Below are 18,533 nucleotides of genomic sequence, written 5' to 3'. Positions count from 1 at the left end.
AAGTTGTTTACAAATATACTAACTGTTATTTGTCTACGCCAAAACGCTACATAATCTGTACTGAGTGTTTTATAAACATAATAATAAATTAAGTTTTTGTTTATATTAAATCTCAGACGGTCACACCCTCTATTTCTATTTGGCGTGTGACCAAAATTTTTACAAGTATTTTACGCAATGTTATTTATAAATTTTTCGTTTTATAAAAGCATAAAAAGTGTCACCCCTCGCCGAAATACAAAGAAAACGTTACCGGTATATGATAACGCCGGTTTGACACCGAATTAATAAAAAGAATATTTTAATTTTCGGTTTTGAATATATACTCTAGATGCGAAGAATTTTTTTTTTTGCTATATAAGTTTCAAACTTGACATGCTTTACAATTCTTTTTACTATTTAAAACCAACTGAATTTTACTTTTTCAAAAACCGTTGTGTTCTTAAAACGCGAACAATGTTTAACAAACTCAATCAGACTTACCAAAAACAAAACCTTCAACCTAATCAGAAAACAAACACATTCGCGTGCGTCCTATTATTTTAGCGTCTTAAAACTTTTTGATTTGAAATGGCAAAGTTAAACCAACCGTACAAGACTAAAACCTAAACTTTTAAAATCTTGCCGACTTTCCTCGCACGCTTTGGCCTTCAAATGCCAATCAAATGTTTGCGATAATGCGATTGGTGCAAGACCGGATGCTAAGCTCCGCCTATTTCTAAGCGCGTAAATTACGAAAGAATTTAAAATGCAAACAATATTAATTCCTGTTGTTTCTTAATTAGAATGCGACCCATAACTAAGTCATACAAATCAGATTAACCACTAAATGTCCAGCTAAGTTTTAAATGCTTATTAATTAAACCAACAGGGAATTACAAAGAAACAGCAAGAAATTTTTTCGAGTAATCTGCGATTAATCTAACTTAAAATACCAAGTTTAGAAAAGAAAAATTTTGTGCCCCAAAAAATTTTTTTTAAATTTTCTTGTTTCTATTTTTGCGTTTCGTTGTGGAATTTGCGCTTTCAACCCTGCGTTTAAAAACCTGATAAAATCTAATCTTTAGTTATTTTAATAGGTCTGCTAGAACTCCCTTGCAAGTTAAATAAACAATATAACTTTAGTTTTCCTTATAAGCATTCCTTAAAATACCTACTCCATATAAATCAACTTTTTTCGGCTTGTAAATTTTTAACTAATGCCTTCGACAGAATTCTAACTTTCTGGGTTAACAGATTAGCTTACAAACAGCCCAAAAGTTAAGCTACGCTTCATTTATCTTCTCCCTTTCTTTCACGAAAAGCACTTTTTTGTTGCATTTAAAAAATCTAAAAATTTAAATTTTATTTCTGTTTTTTTTTATGTGTCTTTTTCCATTTGCATAATTTTTAATTTATATTTAGGATATCTATTTAGGGCTGCTTGTTAAAGTCTTTAAACAATTTCAAAACAATACAATCCTTATAAATACGTTTTTAATATTTGATTAATAAGTTGTATTTTTAAATCACTCATTAACATTACTACATCTGATATGTAGATTTTATATCGATAATAACAATTAACTAAATAAGCTAAACAACTTATAGAAAATCAATGCACTTAATATAGGGTTATTAATTAAGGTTAATAAATCAACCATAAAACAAACAAACAAAGTTAAATCTATTAATCTTAAAATACAATACTGCTTCAAGGAATGGTCTTACATTTTTATAAATTTAACACGTTTTTTTTGTCTATTTTCAATTCTCTTGAATTCAAAATTATTTTGCGATACTATTTTTTTTAAATGTTTAAAATAAAACTGGCGACTTAAAAATATTCTCGTTAAAATTAAATTAAATATTTATAAACAACCTGGTTTAATTTGTAAGGACATGTAACCCCGAGTTATCTTCATATTAAGTTATGCACGAAATTTATTTAACTTTAAAACTTTACTCAACCCTTTACAAATTTATTTCCATGTTCGCAACTTTATCTCTGCATCTTATTGTTTATAATGTACACTACAACATCCCAATTCTATGTAATAATATTTATAATATAAACTAAAGTTGCAAGGCTCTAGAATTTGATGTCTTAGTTAGGATTTTTAGTCTATGCGATTTTGATGGTATAGAAATATTAAATGGTGACTTATATACTAAAATTTCAATCTTTTTTCTTAAGGTAAATTTACGTTATAAAAAGGATGTATTCGCCCGCATGGCATTATTTGCATTAAGGTGTTCTTCTTTTAATTAAACATATGTCAAACTGTGTTAGGATTTCCTATTTATTCTTTACCTATTTGAGCTAAAACAATGCCAAGTACAAATTTCATTCACTCGCATGGAAGTCGTCGATTAGCGCAAACGAATTAGGACTTGTAAGCAAACAAAACGAAGCGGTGTGCAAATAAAGACTCGGCTTTGAGATTAAGTTCAAGCTCGCTAATTAAATCTCACCTTTTTATGAATAAAGCATATGTGGTATATGTATTTCTTTATAATTAAAAAAATTAAAATTTAGCTAAACAATTTTTATTTTGTAAACGGTCATTAAATAAAATCTTATTAAATTAACTTAATAATTAAGGTTTCTAATTTAATAACAATTTTATTTTACTTTTCGTGTGCCTTTTTTTGTGCGGAATAATAATAAAAGCGTTTACTAAAAATAAATTCATAATAACATATTTATTGCCTAATAAAATATCGATTAATTGTATATAATTATTTATTAGAACGCTATTTAAAGATCATAAAATTGAAAATAGTCATAAAGTAAAAAAAGTTGGATTTAGTCCGGTAGTGTGGCGAACCGGTCATGGCGTCGGACTACGAGCCGAAAGGTTTGGGGTTCGAGCCGCACCAACGTCACACTATTCGCCCTTGAGCCTGGCGTTTACGGATAGCTCAAAACACGTCATAATAGCACATCCTTACCCCCCCAAAAAATAAAAATCCTATCATCTTAAGGTGATATAAAAAAAAAAGTTGGATTTTAATTATCATACTTCTTTGGCTTCAATAAAATAATTTTTTATATTGAATTTTAACGCAACGTTTTTAAATGCATTAATTTTCTTTAAATTTACAAAAATAATCTTATTGTGACAAACGTGGTTTGGTCGTGAGAATAATTATCTATGTTTTCCATACCAGAATACCTGGATTAAAACTAAACAAAAGAATTAAATTTAAAAACGTTCATGTGAATTTTTTAGATAATGCGATTTTGCAGGACGGTTAAATGGTTTGTTAATTAAAATTGAATATTTGCATTTTATTCGTAATACTTAATTAAAGACATTTTCTGTACATGTCAACTTGTTAAGATTAATTAAAAATATATTAAGTTACAAAATATTTCAAAACCACAAAAGTTACTGACCGTAAATTTAGTCTTTTACCAAGAATATATTAATTTTGTGTCGTGAACCTACATTGTTTAAATTGTATTAGTTAACTAATATTCATGGCTGTATAGCAAAATGCACAGGCATACTATTTACATATAAAAATTTAAGGAATATTAAACTTCGTTTTAGGCACGTCGTTAAGCGAGGCAAGAATTCCAAAAAAAGATGATTCGTGCCTTAATTAAAAAGCAAAATTTGCTTTTTTGAGAAACGCGTTTCTTGTTTTGTGCTTGTTTAAGTTCTACCTAGAATAATAAAAAAAAACAATTCACATTTTAAGCTTAATAGAACATTTTATTTAAACCGAAGATTTGGATTAATTTTAGATTAAAAAATGTGGATATTATATATCGTTATTCAAGTTATAAAAGAAGTAGAAACGCTTGATGTATAAATAAAAGCAAGTTAAGTTTAATATCCTTTTTATAAAGACAACTTTTAGAATTTATTTAACTTTTTTAAGGATGGGCAGTGATCAAAAATAATGTGTTTATTGAATATGTTATACAGAAGCATATTATATAAAAGTCAAAGGCATTGAATAAATAACAAAACATACACACCCTAATCTTATAATGGAGAATCTACCATATTTGTATAAAAAAAGTTTTAAATATTGCCCTAGTCACTAGAATATGTTATATTACTTGAGATATAAGACAGTATAAGGTATACTAATTATAATGGTTATTGGTTTTAGAAATAAGTTGTATTGGTATACATATTTGAATGTGCGCATATTAACTTGGAATATAGATTAAATAAAGTTTAATATGTTCATAAACTAGCTGGACTTGCGGATTTCCTATTACGATTACTTTACCGATAATGGTGCAAGCGATATTGGATTTTGCGTTTTTTAAGGGATCGTATTTAAGTGATGTATTTAGAATTTTTTTATAGCAATTTAAACGTATATGTATATGTATGTAAAATCCCTAAACGTCGTTCGTTTATTTTACAGCGAAAAAATAATTTTACTTTAATAGTCTACCAAAATGTTGGCGCTTTTCAAACAGATGTTAAAAGTTTTTTAAGTTAAACGGGAAATAAAATAAACGTGAAAATCAAATTAATTTCCTTCTGGTATATCCGTAACAGCTTAAAGCTTATTTTAAACCGGGAAACTTAAATTACTTTTGGGCTTTAAGTTTTTATTCGAAGTCTTTTAAATTTAGGAAAGGCTTTACGCATTTGGCCGTATTTTAATAGATGGGTTGGTAGATTTGCTAGTTTAATGATTGTATGACTTTTTTGTAAACATTTTTTTAATAAATTTACACTTTTCAAAGGTGTTAGGATTTTAAAGGCTAATCACTTTTTGTTAAGAACGAGTTTTTTTAACAAATGTTTTGATTCTTAAAATCTTTAATCAACAAAGGCAACCTAATTGGCTTTGATCTCAAATCTTATTTCAATACCCAAATTTTTTTTAATCTTTTCACCATTTCGGTTAAGATAAAGATAAAAGAAATAAAAAGTAGAACCCTAAAGATTAAAGCGCTTAAAAAACAACAAAAAGAGAAGTCAAATCTTTTTCAATTTTCACGCGCGAAAAAAAGAAAAAGGGAGCGTTAAATTGTGACGTCATAAGGCAGGTGTGCGGTGGGGTTTCGTGTCGCCACGGTCAGTGAGTTTTTAACCCAGGTTGTAATCTAATAATGGGGTTTGTGGGTGATTGTTTACGTCACAAACTAAAAAAATCAAATTATTTAGCGACACAAAAACATGAAGATATCATGTTTTAAAATAAAAAAAAGAAAACATTTATTTTGTTTTATTTAAAAAAATTAATCTTTTTAATAAATATGCTTTGATTATAAAATACCGTAAACTACATTAAGTAATTAAAAAAATGTGCTTACCAATTTTTTTTTATTTCTTAGATGATCTGACTGTTACTAAATATAAAAAAGTTACTGAGAAAAAATTATTTTCAAATCTTTATATAACAAGTGGATTAACGGGAAAATGCAAAAAAAAGAAAAAGTAAGAAGACGTGCTTTAAAAATTGTAACTAACTAATTATAAATATTTAGTTGTAGTGTTACTAAAAGAGTTAAATATATTATGTTAAAAATCTAGGGTTGATTAAATTATCACGCATAGTTATACATTTTAAGTGGACAAAAAATATTTTTAATCCTTCGCCCAGGTGTCGCTATTGAGCTACACGATAAAAATAACATCCCTCACCAACCAAGTAAAATAATAACTATCACTGTGCCGCTAGAGAACAACGTAGATAAAATATTTGAGTAAAATTTAGTTATGACTATTTGCCTTAAACGCGGAGTCAAAATAAACTTTACACATTCGGTTTTATTTTAAACATTTAGCACTTTACTTTACATATTGGCTAAATACACTTTGCTTGGTTTAGTTAATACAGTAATAAACAACAGTTGTATTTATATGGTCTATTTAACTTCCAAGTTTACAGTTAACCACTTACTTAACCTGTTGTAATCCTATAAAAAAACGGTAAAAAGCTAAACATGGTATTCGGAACTATACATATAGTGTTTCAAAATATAGTGCCTAGGTTTAGTGACCATGTCATGTTATACTGTAAAATCGTGTATTATATAAATATTTATTAATTTTGGCATGTTTTAAATCCTAAATTGGCATTTTTTCTCCGCATTAATATATTGTTATTTATATATTTCATTTTTGTCTCTTTAACTAAAGGGAAAAAATATGGGGTACCTTATAACTTGTGTTATTTTAGCTTTATGTAAAACTTATAAAAATGTACAATCCAATTTATTTTAGTTAAAAAAAAACAATATATAAATTGTTAGAAATTTAACCCTTTTTTAGCACCAACCAAAATAAGATAATAAGTATAAATAATATAGACACCACAATTTATATAGTTAGGAGATTTAAACTTTGCCTATAATTATGGTAATCTTAAATTCTTATTTTCTACTTTTATCTCCATTTTTACCTAGGTTGGTATTTTCCACATTCTTAAAAGGGGAGAAAGTAAATAAACCGCATGATTTATCATGGGGATGATAAAGTCAGACAACAGGGTTGCGCAAGTTCCTTACGCATTTAAGTTAAAAATATGACTCTATAGTTAGCTATAGCCAACGTGCTCGATGTAGTGCACTGTTAACTTGACCGGTGTGTACTTACTCACTTCTTATGTTTGAATAAGAATTTACCCTTTAGATTAGGGTGTGCTTGGTAAATGTCAGCATTTTGGCATGTTTTTTAAACATAGGTACTTACATAAACGTCTTGATAGCACTACCCACTTACGCAAAAGCATTTTTTTCTTTTAAAGTTTAACCATTTTCGCTGTTTTTTGTGTAATTTTTCGAGATTTTAAAACGATTTTATAAGATAACTAATAAATATTTTAAATTTTGGTATTGTTACCTATTATTCGTTTAACTATATTATATGTACAAAATCTAACAGCAAAGAATTGACAACAAAAAAATTGTGTGAAAAAGTTATAGTAAAAACAATTAAATTTAAATCAACAAATTAACGGTTGTGACTTTGGCATTTAATTAAACTATTTCCACGTGAACGAAGTAAATGTGTTAAAGAGTTCGGTGAAGCGTTTAAAATCAAGTTTAGAATCTAAAAATGGCTCTTGATCGTTCGTTTAATTTTCTACGCTTGAAATAATTTATACAACTTTGCTTTTAATCACGTGACCGGTAGTAACATTCAAATTTAATTTAATATTATTTAAATTAAAAAAATAAATACAACTAGTGGGTTAATAAAATTATTTTTATATATTTTTATCTTTATAATTGTTGTATTATATTAGGGCATATTATAAATTTGTTTTTAACAAAGTTTTTAAATTTTAGTTCCTTAAATTTTTTTTAATTTTTAATATCTTTTCAAAAATTAGAAATTTTTTTTTTCAATTTTTAAAAAAATATAAATTTAGAAAAAAATATGACACTTTTTGAATGTCATTTTTGTGTGTGGTATACATACATCCAAGTTATAACTGTATATAGCAACTGTTGTTTTTAAAACTTATTCAAACAAAACAAAACAAGGCAACGCTTCATAGAAATTTGCTCAAAACTTTGCTTATGCCAAAACAAATTGAAGCTATTAGTATCAAGTAAATTGCGATAAATATTTTAATATGGGGTTAATTTTTTGGTAAAAAAATAAAAAAATAAAGGAAGAACTGTTTTTATTTATTTTTATAATTTTTTGTGTTTTGTTGCAAACGTTACTATGGCCTACTTAACGTTGCTATGGCCTACAAAAAACATCAAAAAATATAAATTATCTGTTAAATTATGTTTAAAGTTTTTAAATGTGGTATTTTTAAATAAAACCATGGATTTCAGTTGCCTTTTGCTAGATTGCAAATATGGAAGTTTGATACAAAAATAATTATTTTTAAATGTATCAAGTTTCTTCTTAAACAGTTTAGTAAACTCTAAAATATTTTAAATTTAGTTTTTTTGCATGCCCTTTTACAACTTTGCTATTTGTTACGCAACAACGGACGCACGCAATACGTACTACGTCATATCACGTCGTGACGTCATTTAAAATTTTTGTATCATGATTTTAAAGGATTATTTGGTTCTTAAATTACATTATTAGGGGATTGGTTAAATTAAACAAGGTGAACTGTTTCAAAATTTACGGTTAAGTTTAAAACTAAATTTTTTTGGCCTAATTCAACTAAATGTTGTTAAATGTTTGTGCGATTTTAACATTTAAAAAATAATTGTTTGCAATATTTTATTTCATTTACCCAACCAATATTATTAAAATTCAATTTTGGTTGTTAATAACAATTTATAATTTTTATATAAGATATGTCATTTTTAATTAGTTATTATAAATTTATTAACATAGATCCAAAAAAGTTTAATTTTTATCAAAAGACAACTTTTATTCGAAATATATTATTTTTTATAAAAAAACGTTGCGGATATTGATTTAATTTTAACCCCCACTCCTTACATTTATCGAACAAATCAAACAATTCAATTGAGTTTATAAATATTTGACTTTGCAGCGAAGCAGAAACTTTTTTATTTTCTAGTTAATGTCACTTGAATTGATATTTAAATATTAGATTTTAAAACGTTCTTTTGTTGTCAATTTTTTAGTATAAATTATAAACCGTTGCTTTATTTAAATTACTTGAATTAAATCAAAATATATTTTCTAACGACCAAAACTAGTAAAAAAAACATAACTTTCAAAATATATTTTGATATTTTGTCGAATGTTTAACAAAACTTATTATTTAAATAGTTACATATATCGTCCAATCCCGTTAGGCCTTTTATAATTAAAAAACATTTTTTTAAATGGTGCTTAAATCTCTTAAAGTAAATATTTAAAATTAATAATCAGTTTGTTAAACGGAGCATTAAAAACAACATTATAATTTAAGGATTTAAATGTTTATAGAATTTTTTTCTGTTTATTCTTTCTCTAAACTAGTAAGAGTCATAACCTACATTAATAAACATGAATCGATTGGAATGTGGTTAATTGGCAAAAATTTAACTCTTTTGGGGGAACTTATAATAACACATATGTTAAACAACATATTTAATGTTGTGTTGTATATTAGATATTTATGGAAAACTGTTCAAGTACTGACAAAAAAACTCTTTTTTGTATACACTAATTTGTTTTGTAAGAAAAAATAATTTTTTTTTTAAATTGTAAGACAAAACCCTTATGTTATGTTATTACTTATTGTTTAAACATTTAAAAAAATGGAAATTACCTGTTTGATTCGTAACAGAAGTTACAGATAAGCGGTTTCAACATTTCGTAATGTTATGTAAGGGTAATTCCGAGTCAAAGCCTTATATAATAAACAGTTCTATTAAAATATCAACCACTTAATATTAACCAATACAAGAGGTATTTTCCATGCCTAATTTTTAAAATTTTTTAGCGTTTTTTTGTTGCATTTTTTGCATGGTTCTTAGTGGTATCCGGACCCAATTTTTTTGCTTCAAATTGCGAAACCTCACGTATACTACGCTTCATAAACAATGCGTTTACTTTCTATTAGCGGTTTTGTAACTTACGTTTAAAAGGTCAGTGAAAAATTCAAAATGTTTTTCATTAAAATTCCAAAAAATTAAAAGTTAATGACCTAATTTATTTTTGTTTTTTAATTTTTTTATACGTGTTAAATGATGACCAATACCATGTGTTTAACAGACCCTTTGTAATTGATAGCGGGGAATTCTATGATATATTTAACCCCTATATATACTAATCTAACTCAAAAATTGTTATATTTAGGACTAAATTATTAATCGTATTTCAGTTGCTTAAGATGCCCATTACAACTATTATCAATGTTATAGGTTTACGGTTTGGAAAGAATTTATTTCAAAATAACAAATTTTGTGCTGTCATTGTTTAAAAATTATGCGTTTAAAAAGTATTTTAACGGTGAAAGCAATGTCAAGTTTTAAAAAAATTTACAATTGCTATGTTTAATATAAACTCTGTATTTAGCTTGGCTGAAATAATCCCCAATTTAACAGGTTAACTGCGTACTTTTTATGTAAAATTTCAACGTTGTAGTATATACATATGTACGGGTGATTTAGCAAGCTTACGGCTTCACTGCTTATCTATAAAAAGAAATGGAAGGATTTAACTAAAGTATGCAAAAAAGGGGGTCCAAATTTTTGTACCAAATATTGATAAAAAATTTCGTATTTAAAAAATTGGGTTTAGTTTTTAAAAGTGGTCAGGAAAACAACATTAAAAACCGGACGATTTTTAAAATTAGATTTTATTGCGAACGATTATTTATTTTCGGCGAACATTTTTAATAATATTTTGGTTGTTTATATTGAAAATTTTATATATTTTTCTGATATTAAAAAAAACTTAACAGAATGCGGACTTTAATATTTAGCTTTTACTTTGTTTAAAAAAAAAGAAATTTCAATTAAAAAAAAAATAGAATTTTAAAAATACGAATTTTTATTTTGGAATTTGTGTTTGAACGCAAAAATGCGTTTTAAAATGAAGATTATTGTTTTGCTTGTTATGATGGCAACCCAAGGTACTTTAAATTTTAGTATTTTACAATTATTTAAAAAAAATTGTTACAAAATAACTTTTTGTATTGTTTACTATTATGAAAAAAATATATATTTTGTTCTGTAAATAAAACATAATGTTTAAATTATATGTTTTCGGCAAAGTATTGTAGTGTAATTAGATTTTGATGTTTTAAAATATGTAGATTAAAATAATGTTTTTTTTTTCTTAAATAAATATTAACATTTTACGTAAAAAAAATTTATGTAAATTTTTTTTTATAAAGTCAAAAAAATTTTTAAAGCAAATACCAAAAAAGTTAAAGCAAATAAGGAACTAAAAAAATGCTTTAAAAAAATATAATAAAAGCTTTATTTAAACAGGATAATGACGTAATAAATATATGTAAACACGGTATAAAATGTTTTTCAAAAAACTTATTTCGTGCTTGGGAATTTTTTGTTTTATTTGTACGGATATAGGTAATTGACATTAATAGAAAAATGTTCTTACAAAATCTTTACCGTTAGAGCATGGTATTACATTTAAAAGCTTTTTTGTATTCAAAGTTTTAAAGTGTGGTATATATAACATAGCTTTTAGCCCTTTTAAAACGCAATTTACATAAAATTGATAAACATATTTTACCGCAAATTTATATTAAATTTGTGTTATATGAAAACATTTTAATTTAGATTAACTAATATTTGTCGTATAAGAAAATACTAAAACAATTTTGAATATTTATTTTTCGTTTTATTCGTTTTAGTTGTAAAAGAAGCATTTAAATTTTGCTTGTTAAATATTTTAACTTGAACGATGTTTTAGTTAAACAATTTTAACGTAAACCGCAAATAATACTTGCGTAAAATAAGTTCCATTTTTTCAATTTTTGTACAAGCACTTTGCGAATAAGATATTTCCTGAAGTATGTTATAAATAGCGTCGGTTATGTTCAAGTGTAATATAACCCTGTTCCTATTTAAATTTAAACAAAGCTTGTGGTGTTTGTTGTACACACACCTATATTTATAAAAAAAAACTAGCTATAAGTAATTTAATACGTACAGATTTAGATTAATTAAATTAAAAATGTATTGCGTTAAATTGTTCTAGCATTATTAACGTACAAAATATTTTTTCGTAGGTGTTTTGTCGCAGACGACTGAAAGCAACTCTGGCGCGTCATCTGGCGTGGAAACTGTCTGTTGCAACGCTACGATCGACATTTCAATTCGGAGCTCATTCCAAAACTTTGAGCTTAACTTTGACGATTTTCAAGTCCTGTTAAATTACGAAAGCAATGTCTTGTTTAACACAACTTATTGTCGAGATGCGCAGAGAACGCAGTGCACAGATGCCACTAAGGAAATAACTGACCTCATCGAATGCGAAAAAAGGTTGACGTTCACGGGAAGCGAACTTACGATCTCGTACAGACGCAACAACAACATCACGGTTGAGGTATGCGTCACTGGATCATCCGAGACTTTGCCGAGTCTCTGTACATCTACGTCATTTCAGGGTAAGTGACCTCATTATTGGTTATTTGGTTGATTTCTATATAGATTAAGTTATAGGCTAAGTTTGTGATTACATTTGAATTTCGTTTTCAAAGTTTTTTGTATTTAAATTACATCAAACGGAACTTTTTGTTAATTGAGTGTTTTGTGGTAATCTTACCTCTTACTTTTCATGTTTTTATATAAACTTTTGTATCCGAACAAGTGACGTCACCCACGTGGTTATAGACCGTGATATATCTTTTGTAATTTTCTCGCTCCTTACCATCGCGCGTCAGAGAACCCGAAATTTAAATATAACTAAAAGACCGTTGTATGCGGCTGACGAGAAGCCCCAGTATATATAAAAGCACGACTGAAATAAATCCGTTCTTGTTTGAGAGTTGTTTTCTATGTAAACGTCTGCAAGTTATTATGAAATTATATTGGGTTTCGAATTTATGAGTTTTAGTTTTGTTATGTTAATAATTTGCAAGTCTTAGAATAACTTTTTAATGAATTATTTGAAGATTTTAAATATTATCACTTGTTATTGTTTACTTAATTTATAAAGAAAATATTTGCGTTTAGTACGAAAAATACGATTTTTGTTTATTTGAAGCGCATTGAGTATTAACATAATTTTTATAACAAAAAAGGGAATTTGTCAAAATATTATTTTCTGTTTGTTAACCTTCTGTTTGTTAACCAACGAGATACCTATTTAACCTTAACTACGTAGTGTTTCGTAAACTTGATAGGTTTATGCTTGCATGCATCGCTACTTTGCTAAAATTTAAAAGCAAACTGTTATCCACGATTTGGTGGTAGTAGGTAGTTGTGTTTGAAGCAAATTAAACGACTTTTAAATATGGTTTTCGTAATTTGTTAAAGATTTGATTTTAAACTATTAATTTGTGAAAGATTTTAAGTCGCCATTTGTAGAAGTTCGGAAAATTTTAATTATTGCCCAGGTGTTGTAAATACGCGTCTAACTTAATTTAAGTGTGTAAAAATATTTTTATTTATATACAGCGGTATATTTATATATAAAGAAAATGGCCTGAAATAATCCTAGCGTTGTTACACGCTCCGGCGAATATTTAATCACAGTGAAAAATAAATTAAATTATCATTTAAGGTAAGAACGGGGTAACGATTTTAACAATTGGGCCTTAGTTTTGTTGGTAACTGATTACTAGCTACGTTACGGAGTTAGTTACTGCGATAACTAATAGCTAGAAGTAAACTATTGCGAAATAATGCGAAACGACCCTTACAAAATTTTTAACAATCTTTTACGAAATATTTTTAAGAAAACAAGTATTTCTGTTACAATTAAGTTGGGCGAAAAAGTTAATAAAATTTATTTTTGTTCTGCTGTTTAGATAAAGTTTAAATATTTTTGAGTTTTCTTAAAATATTCTTTGAGTTTTCTTCTGTCGAATTTTTCGACATGAAGTTTCATATATTCCTAATATGGGTTATTTTCCTTGCGGAGTGGAATATGGTTACATCAGGTATATATTTTAAAATAGAGATTTAAAAAATAGTTATGTCAGTTATTGTTAAATATTTAAAAGTAACTTTTTAATAATTATGTACGCATTTTGCATTTTTTTAATCATAACTCTACAACATTTGCATGCAACCAGGAAGACGTTTAAGCAAAAAATCAGTAAACTAAATAACTATGTGTAATCTAATTTTAACTGGTGTTAAGTTGTAAAAACATAAGGAATAACATTTTTTTAATGAACATTGTTTTTTGTTTATTTGTGTATACACAACTTGGTGTTTATAATTAGCAAAAGGATATGTTATTGTAATTTTATTGATCTGTTGGGCCCAGAAATTTATTAAAATCTTGTTTTTTTTAAATCTTAATTCCTCATTGTAGTTCGAACTTAACTTATTTCAGGACAAGAAACAACCATGGCTATAATTAATACAGAAACAACAAATTCACCGGCAACAATGCCTCCAACCAACTCTACAACAACAGATCAAACAACAGCTACAACTGAAGAAATTGACAACAATATTGTTGAAACTACGGTAACAACAACCAATGGAAATGTAATTGTTACAACTGCAACAACAGACGAAACCACAGGCACAACAGAAAATGTTGACAACAATATTGTTGAAACTACGGTAACAACAACCACTGGAAATGCAATTACTACAACAGCCACAACTGAACAAACAACTGGCACAACTGAAGAAATTGATAACAATATTGTTGAAACTACGGTAACAACAACCAATCGAAATGTAATTGTTACAACTGCAACAACAGACGAAACCACAGGCACAACAGAAAATGTTGACAACAATATTGTTGAAACTACGGTAACAACAACCACTGGAAATGCAATTGCTACAACAGCCACAACTGAACAAACAACTGGCACAACTGAAGAAATTGACAACAATATTGTTGAAACTACGGTAACAACAACCAATGGAAATGTAATTGTTACAACTGCAACAACAGACGAAACCACAGGCACAACAGAAAATGTTGACAACAATATTGTTGAAACTACGGTAACAACAACCACTGGAAATGCAATTACTACAACAGCCACAACTGAACAAACAACTGGCACAACTGAAGAAATTGATAACAATATTGTTGAAACTACAGTAGCAACAACCACTGGAAATGCAATTGCTACAACAGCCACAACTGATCAAACAACTGGCACAACTGAAGATGTTGACAACAATATTGTTGAAACTACAGTAGCAACAACCACTGGAAATGCAATTGCTACAACAGCCACAACTGAACAAACAACTGGCACAACTGAAGATGTTGACAACAATATTGTTGAAACTACAGTAGCAACAACCACTGAAAATGTAATTGCTACAACAGCCACAACTGAACAAACAACTGGCACAACTGAAGATGTTGACAACAATATTGTTGAAACTACAGTAACAACAACCACTGAAAATGCAATTACTACAACAGCCACAACTGAACAAACAACTGGCACAACTGAAGATGTTGACAACAATATTGTTGAAACTACAGTAGCAACAACCACTGGAAATGCAATTACTACAACAGCCACAACTGAACAAACAACTGGCACAACTGAAGAAATTGACAACAATATTGTTGAAACTACAGTAACAACAACCACTGAAAATGCAATTACTACAACAGCCACAACTGAACAAACAACTGGCACAACTGAAGATGTTGACAACAATATTGTTGAAACTACAGTAACAACAACCACTGAAAATGTAATTACTACAACAGCCACAACTGAACAAACAACTGGCACAACTGAAGATGTTGACAACAATATTGTTGAAACTACAGTAGCAACAACCACTGAAAATGCAATTACTACAACAGCCACACCTGAACAAACAACTGGCACAACTGAAGAAATTGACAACAATATTGTTGAAACTACGGTAGCAACAGCAACTACATTAGTTCAAACTACGGCAACAACGGTCGCAACCACGACAGGTAGAAAAATTTTATTATTGCTTCATTGCAACTGCTTTGCTTTTCTGCTGCCGCTTACTTTTCATTTTGAGTTCAAGCTTATGCTGCAAAATGCATTCACCAGCTTTAGCACATGTGTATTAACACTTAAAACACTTAAACACTTAAAACACTTAAATAGTTTTTATGAACACAAAAGTGGTCCAATTTTTGTTAAGTTCGTTTTTAAGGGGGTTGCATATATAATAAATAAACTCTTCGCCGTCAGATATCTCTTAGAATAGAAAAAACAAGTTAACGCTTTAATGATTTTCTGTATAGTTACAATCACAATTCATTTTTAAATTTCATACTAATGACGTCACGCTTTAGTTCTAATCACTAATAATAATATTGATTATTATTTATGCTATAACTTACTAACGCTTTTAACCACATAAAAGCATTAATATTATTGAAATAATATTAATGGAATAAAGTATTTATTTTGGAAAATTTTCACATAAAATGAAATCACAATGTTTTTTATTTTATTTTTTAGTATTTTAAATTAACATTTATTTTATATATTTTTATACTAATATACGTTTTTTTTAATTTTTTATACTAATGGGCGTACATTATTTTTTATACTAGCGTATGTTTTTAATGTTTAAAACGGAACGTAGTTTAGGTAAAATTTTTAGGGTATGTTATGGATTTAACATTTTATTGTCGAAATATCACATAAAATGTTGTGTATTAAGGACCATATTATTGAATATTTCTCGCTATAAAAAAAATAACATTTCTTGAAAATGTTTTAAAAGTACTAACAAAGCTTTTTTGGTATTTAACAACGGTTGACTTGATGTAGTTGAAACGGTTTCCTATAGCCAATAACTGTAAACAAAGTAATTATTTTAAACAGACAGCGATGTTGAAAATATAATTCAAGGTATTAAAAGGTTTTGTTTTTTTATTCTTGGAAATATAATGGTTCGCTTGTGATGTAAGTAATACTTAAAATTAAATGCGTATTGCATTTTGACTCATACTTCGAACTTGAGGTAATATTAGGTGGGTAACTTTTTTTAGAATGCTGTTTTTCAGGCAAGGTTCGCCTAATATTAGGTTAAATGTCAAACTTAAACGATTTCTTTGTATCCTTTAAAAATCGAAATCACGCTGTAATTTTAGCGACGCCAGATATATAATATCGCTTTCCAGATGAACACGTGAGCACAGCTTCATTATTTATGACGTCATTAAATAATTCGATAAACGTCTGAAAAAGTTTTTTCTGGTTGAATGCTTGTTTATAGGTTGTTGTGTGATTTTATAACTATAAATATCTTTTTAAAGCGTATTCGGTTTTATTCTAGGTAAAGCGCATTTCTTGCGTAAAAAACAACCTCAATATTATTGGAAATCCTATAAAAATGTTTAATACTATATTTCTAAGTTTTAAAATGGAGGATTTGTTTTTGCATTCAAGTAAATTTAGTCTGCTGGTGTATTGTTGTATTTAGTTCTGGGTATATCTTTTTAACCCTATTCGCCCTGTCGTCGATCTATGCACAATGGACCACATAGTTTGTAATTATGACGTCATATTCCTATAGGATTCCATCGGCATTGGGGCTTAGTATGACTTTTAAAATTTTTAGGGGATTTAAAATACCTGGGTTTGATTTTTATTTTGGCGCTCCTTATTCGGTGGATAAACAAGCTTAAAAAGAGCACTTTACCTCAAATATCGTCTTTGTTTTTTTTTAATTTTATTGTTAAAACATTCTGCTGGGATGTTACGATATTTTTACTATGCTGTTTTAGTCAAATATTAGTCATAAAAATCGCATTAATTTTTTATATCCTTTTTATATCGTACATTAACTGCTAAAATATTCGTTAATTAAATGTGAGACTACTTTTCACAGATACCTTTTTGTTCAAAGTAGTTCGTTGTTTATAGATGTATAGGATTGGCGTATAACTCTAATGTAAACAAGCAAAACCTTTCAGTACGCTTTTTATAAATCTTGATGGAATGTATAGATTACCAGACCCTATAGAAATACTATTTAAAAATCTTGGCATTTGAATTGGCTTGAAATTTAGTAACTGGAATATCCAATTGCACCATAATGAAAAGGCGAAATTTTTGAACTTTTTGTATTTTGATCGTTTAAATAAGTGCCAAAAATTTCTCTTTTATTTTCTTATGAAGCGTAAAGCTACGTGTCAAGAATATTGAAAAGATCAATGCCAAAAAAATATTTATTTATAAATCTTTTTAGAATAAAGATTTTATAACTAATACCCAAAAGTAAAATACACGCTTAAATTTGCATTTTACGTGAGTATTACAAAGGCATTACAAAATACAATAAAAACCCAAGAACTTGTGGCTTACTTAGTTCACTTTATTGTTTAACTTTTAAATGTGAATTTCGATTTTCAAATTGATATAAGAATTATATAAAATATTGCAGATTTTGTTGGTATTATTTGTTTCAATTAGTAGCGCGGAATTTTAATATTAAAAACAATCAAAGAGTGATAATCGTAGATTGACTGAAAATTTATTTTGATATAATTTAATAATATTTTTTATAAATTTTACGATATTAATTTTTATGCTTAAATTAATGTAAGTGTCTTGTTTTTGTATTCAAGGTTTTCGTAAACAAATTATAATTTCGTTTCTAGTTCACGGTTTATGATTTACCGCAAGTTTGTGTTACTCTCCAATGGGTAATTTAAGCCAGTTTCCTGTTTGTTAGTACTTGTAGTCCCACAGTATTTATTAAACCAGAAAATCTTACATATACGAAACTTTTGGTGTAGCTTGAGAATTTGATTGTTAATTTTGCTTTAATGCTTTTTTATTGTGTAAAAAATTGGTTATGCATGTTAGCAAAAATATTTTGGTTTTATTTTACAATTGATATATAAGAATAATTCCAAATATATATTTATTTGCGTTATTTTTATTTATTTCTTGGTTTGCTTACTTTGTGCTTCATTTTTACTACATTTTTAACTTTTATTAATAAATTACATTTTGTATTTTTGCAGAAGCGTCTTCTACTGTGGACCCTGCAACCCAAACAGGTA

At 27.6% G+C, this 18,533-nt stretch overlaps 1 protein-coding gene across 6 annotated transcripts in view; it reads left to right on the top strand.

The window, feature by feature from the left end:
- The first annotated feature begins 10,336 nt into the window (after positions 1-10,336).
- LOC145750684 (uncharacterized) overlaps positions 10,337-18,533 on the top strand; it is a 60,501-nt gene continuing 52,304 nt past the window's right edge. For 2 of the 6 annotated variants that reach the window (XM_082566772.1, XM_082566765.1), the window contains exons 1-4: positions 10,337-10,473; positions 11,599-11,976; positions 13,875-15,455; positions 18,495-18,530. In XM_082566772.1, the coding sequence (XP_082422898.1) occupies positions 10,422-10,473; positions 11,599-11,976; positions 13,875-15,455; positions 18,495-18,530 (2,047 nt within the window). In that variant the 5' untranslated portion in view covers positions 10,337-10,421. Of the gene's footprint in view, positions 10,474-11,598; positions 11,977-13,320; positions 13,474-13,874; positions 15,456-18,494; positions 18,531-18,533 lie in introns of those variants that run through there. The other 4 variants (XM_082566766.1, XM_082566767.1, XM_082566768.1 and 1 more) reach the window with 4 other exon arrangements.

Source organism: Corella eumyota, chromosome 4 (genome assembly GCF_963082875.1).
Source record: "Corella eumyota chromosome 4, kaCorEumy4.1, whole genome shotgun sequence".
Lineage (NCBI taxonomy): Eukaryota > Metazoa > Chordata > Ascidiacea > Phlebobranchia > Corellidae > Corella > Corella eumyota.
This window is presented reverse-complemented; position numbering and strand designations above follow the sequence as displayed.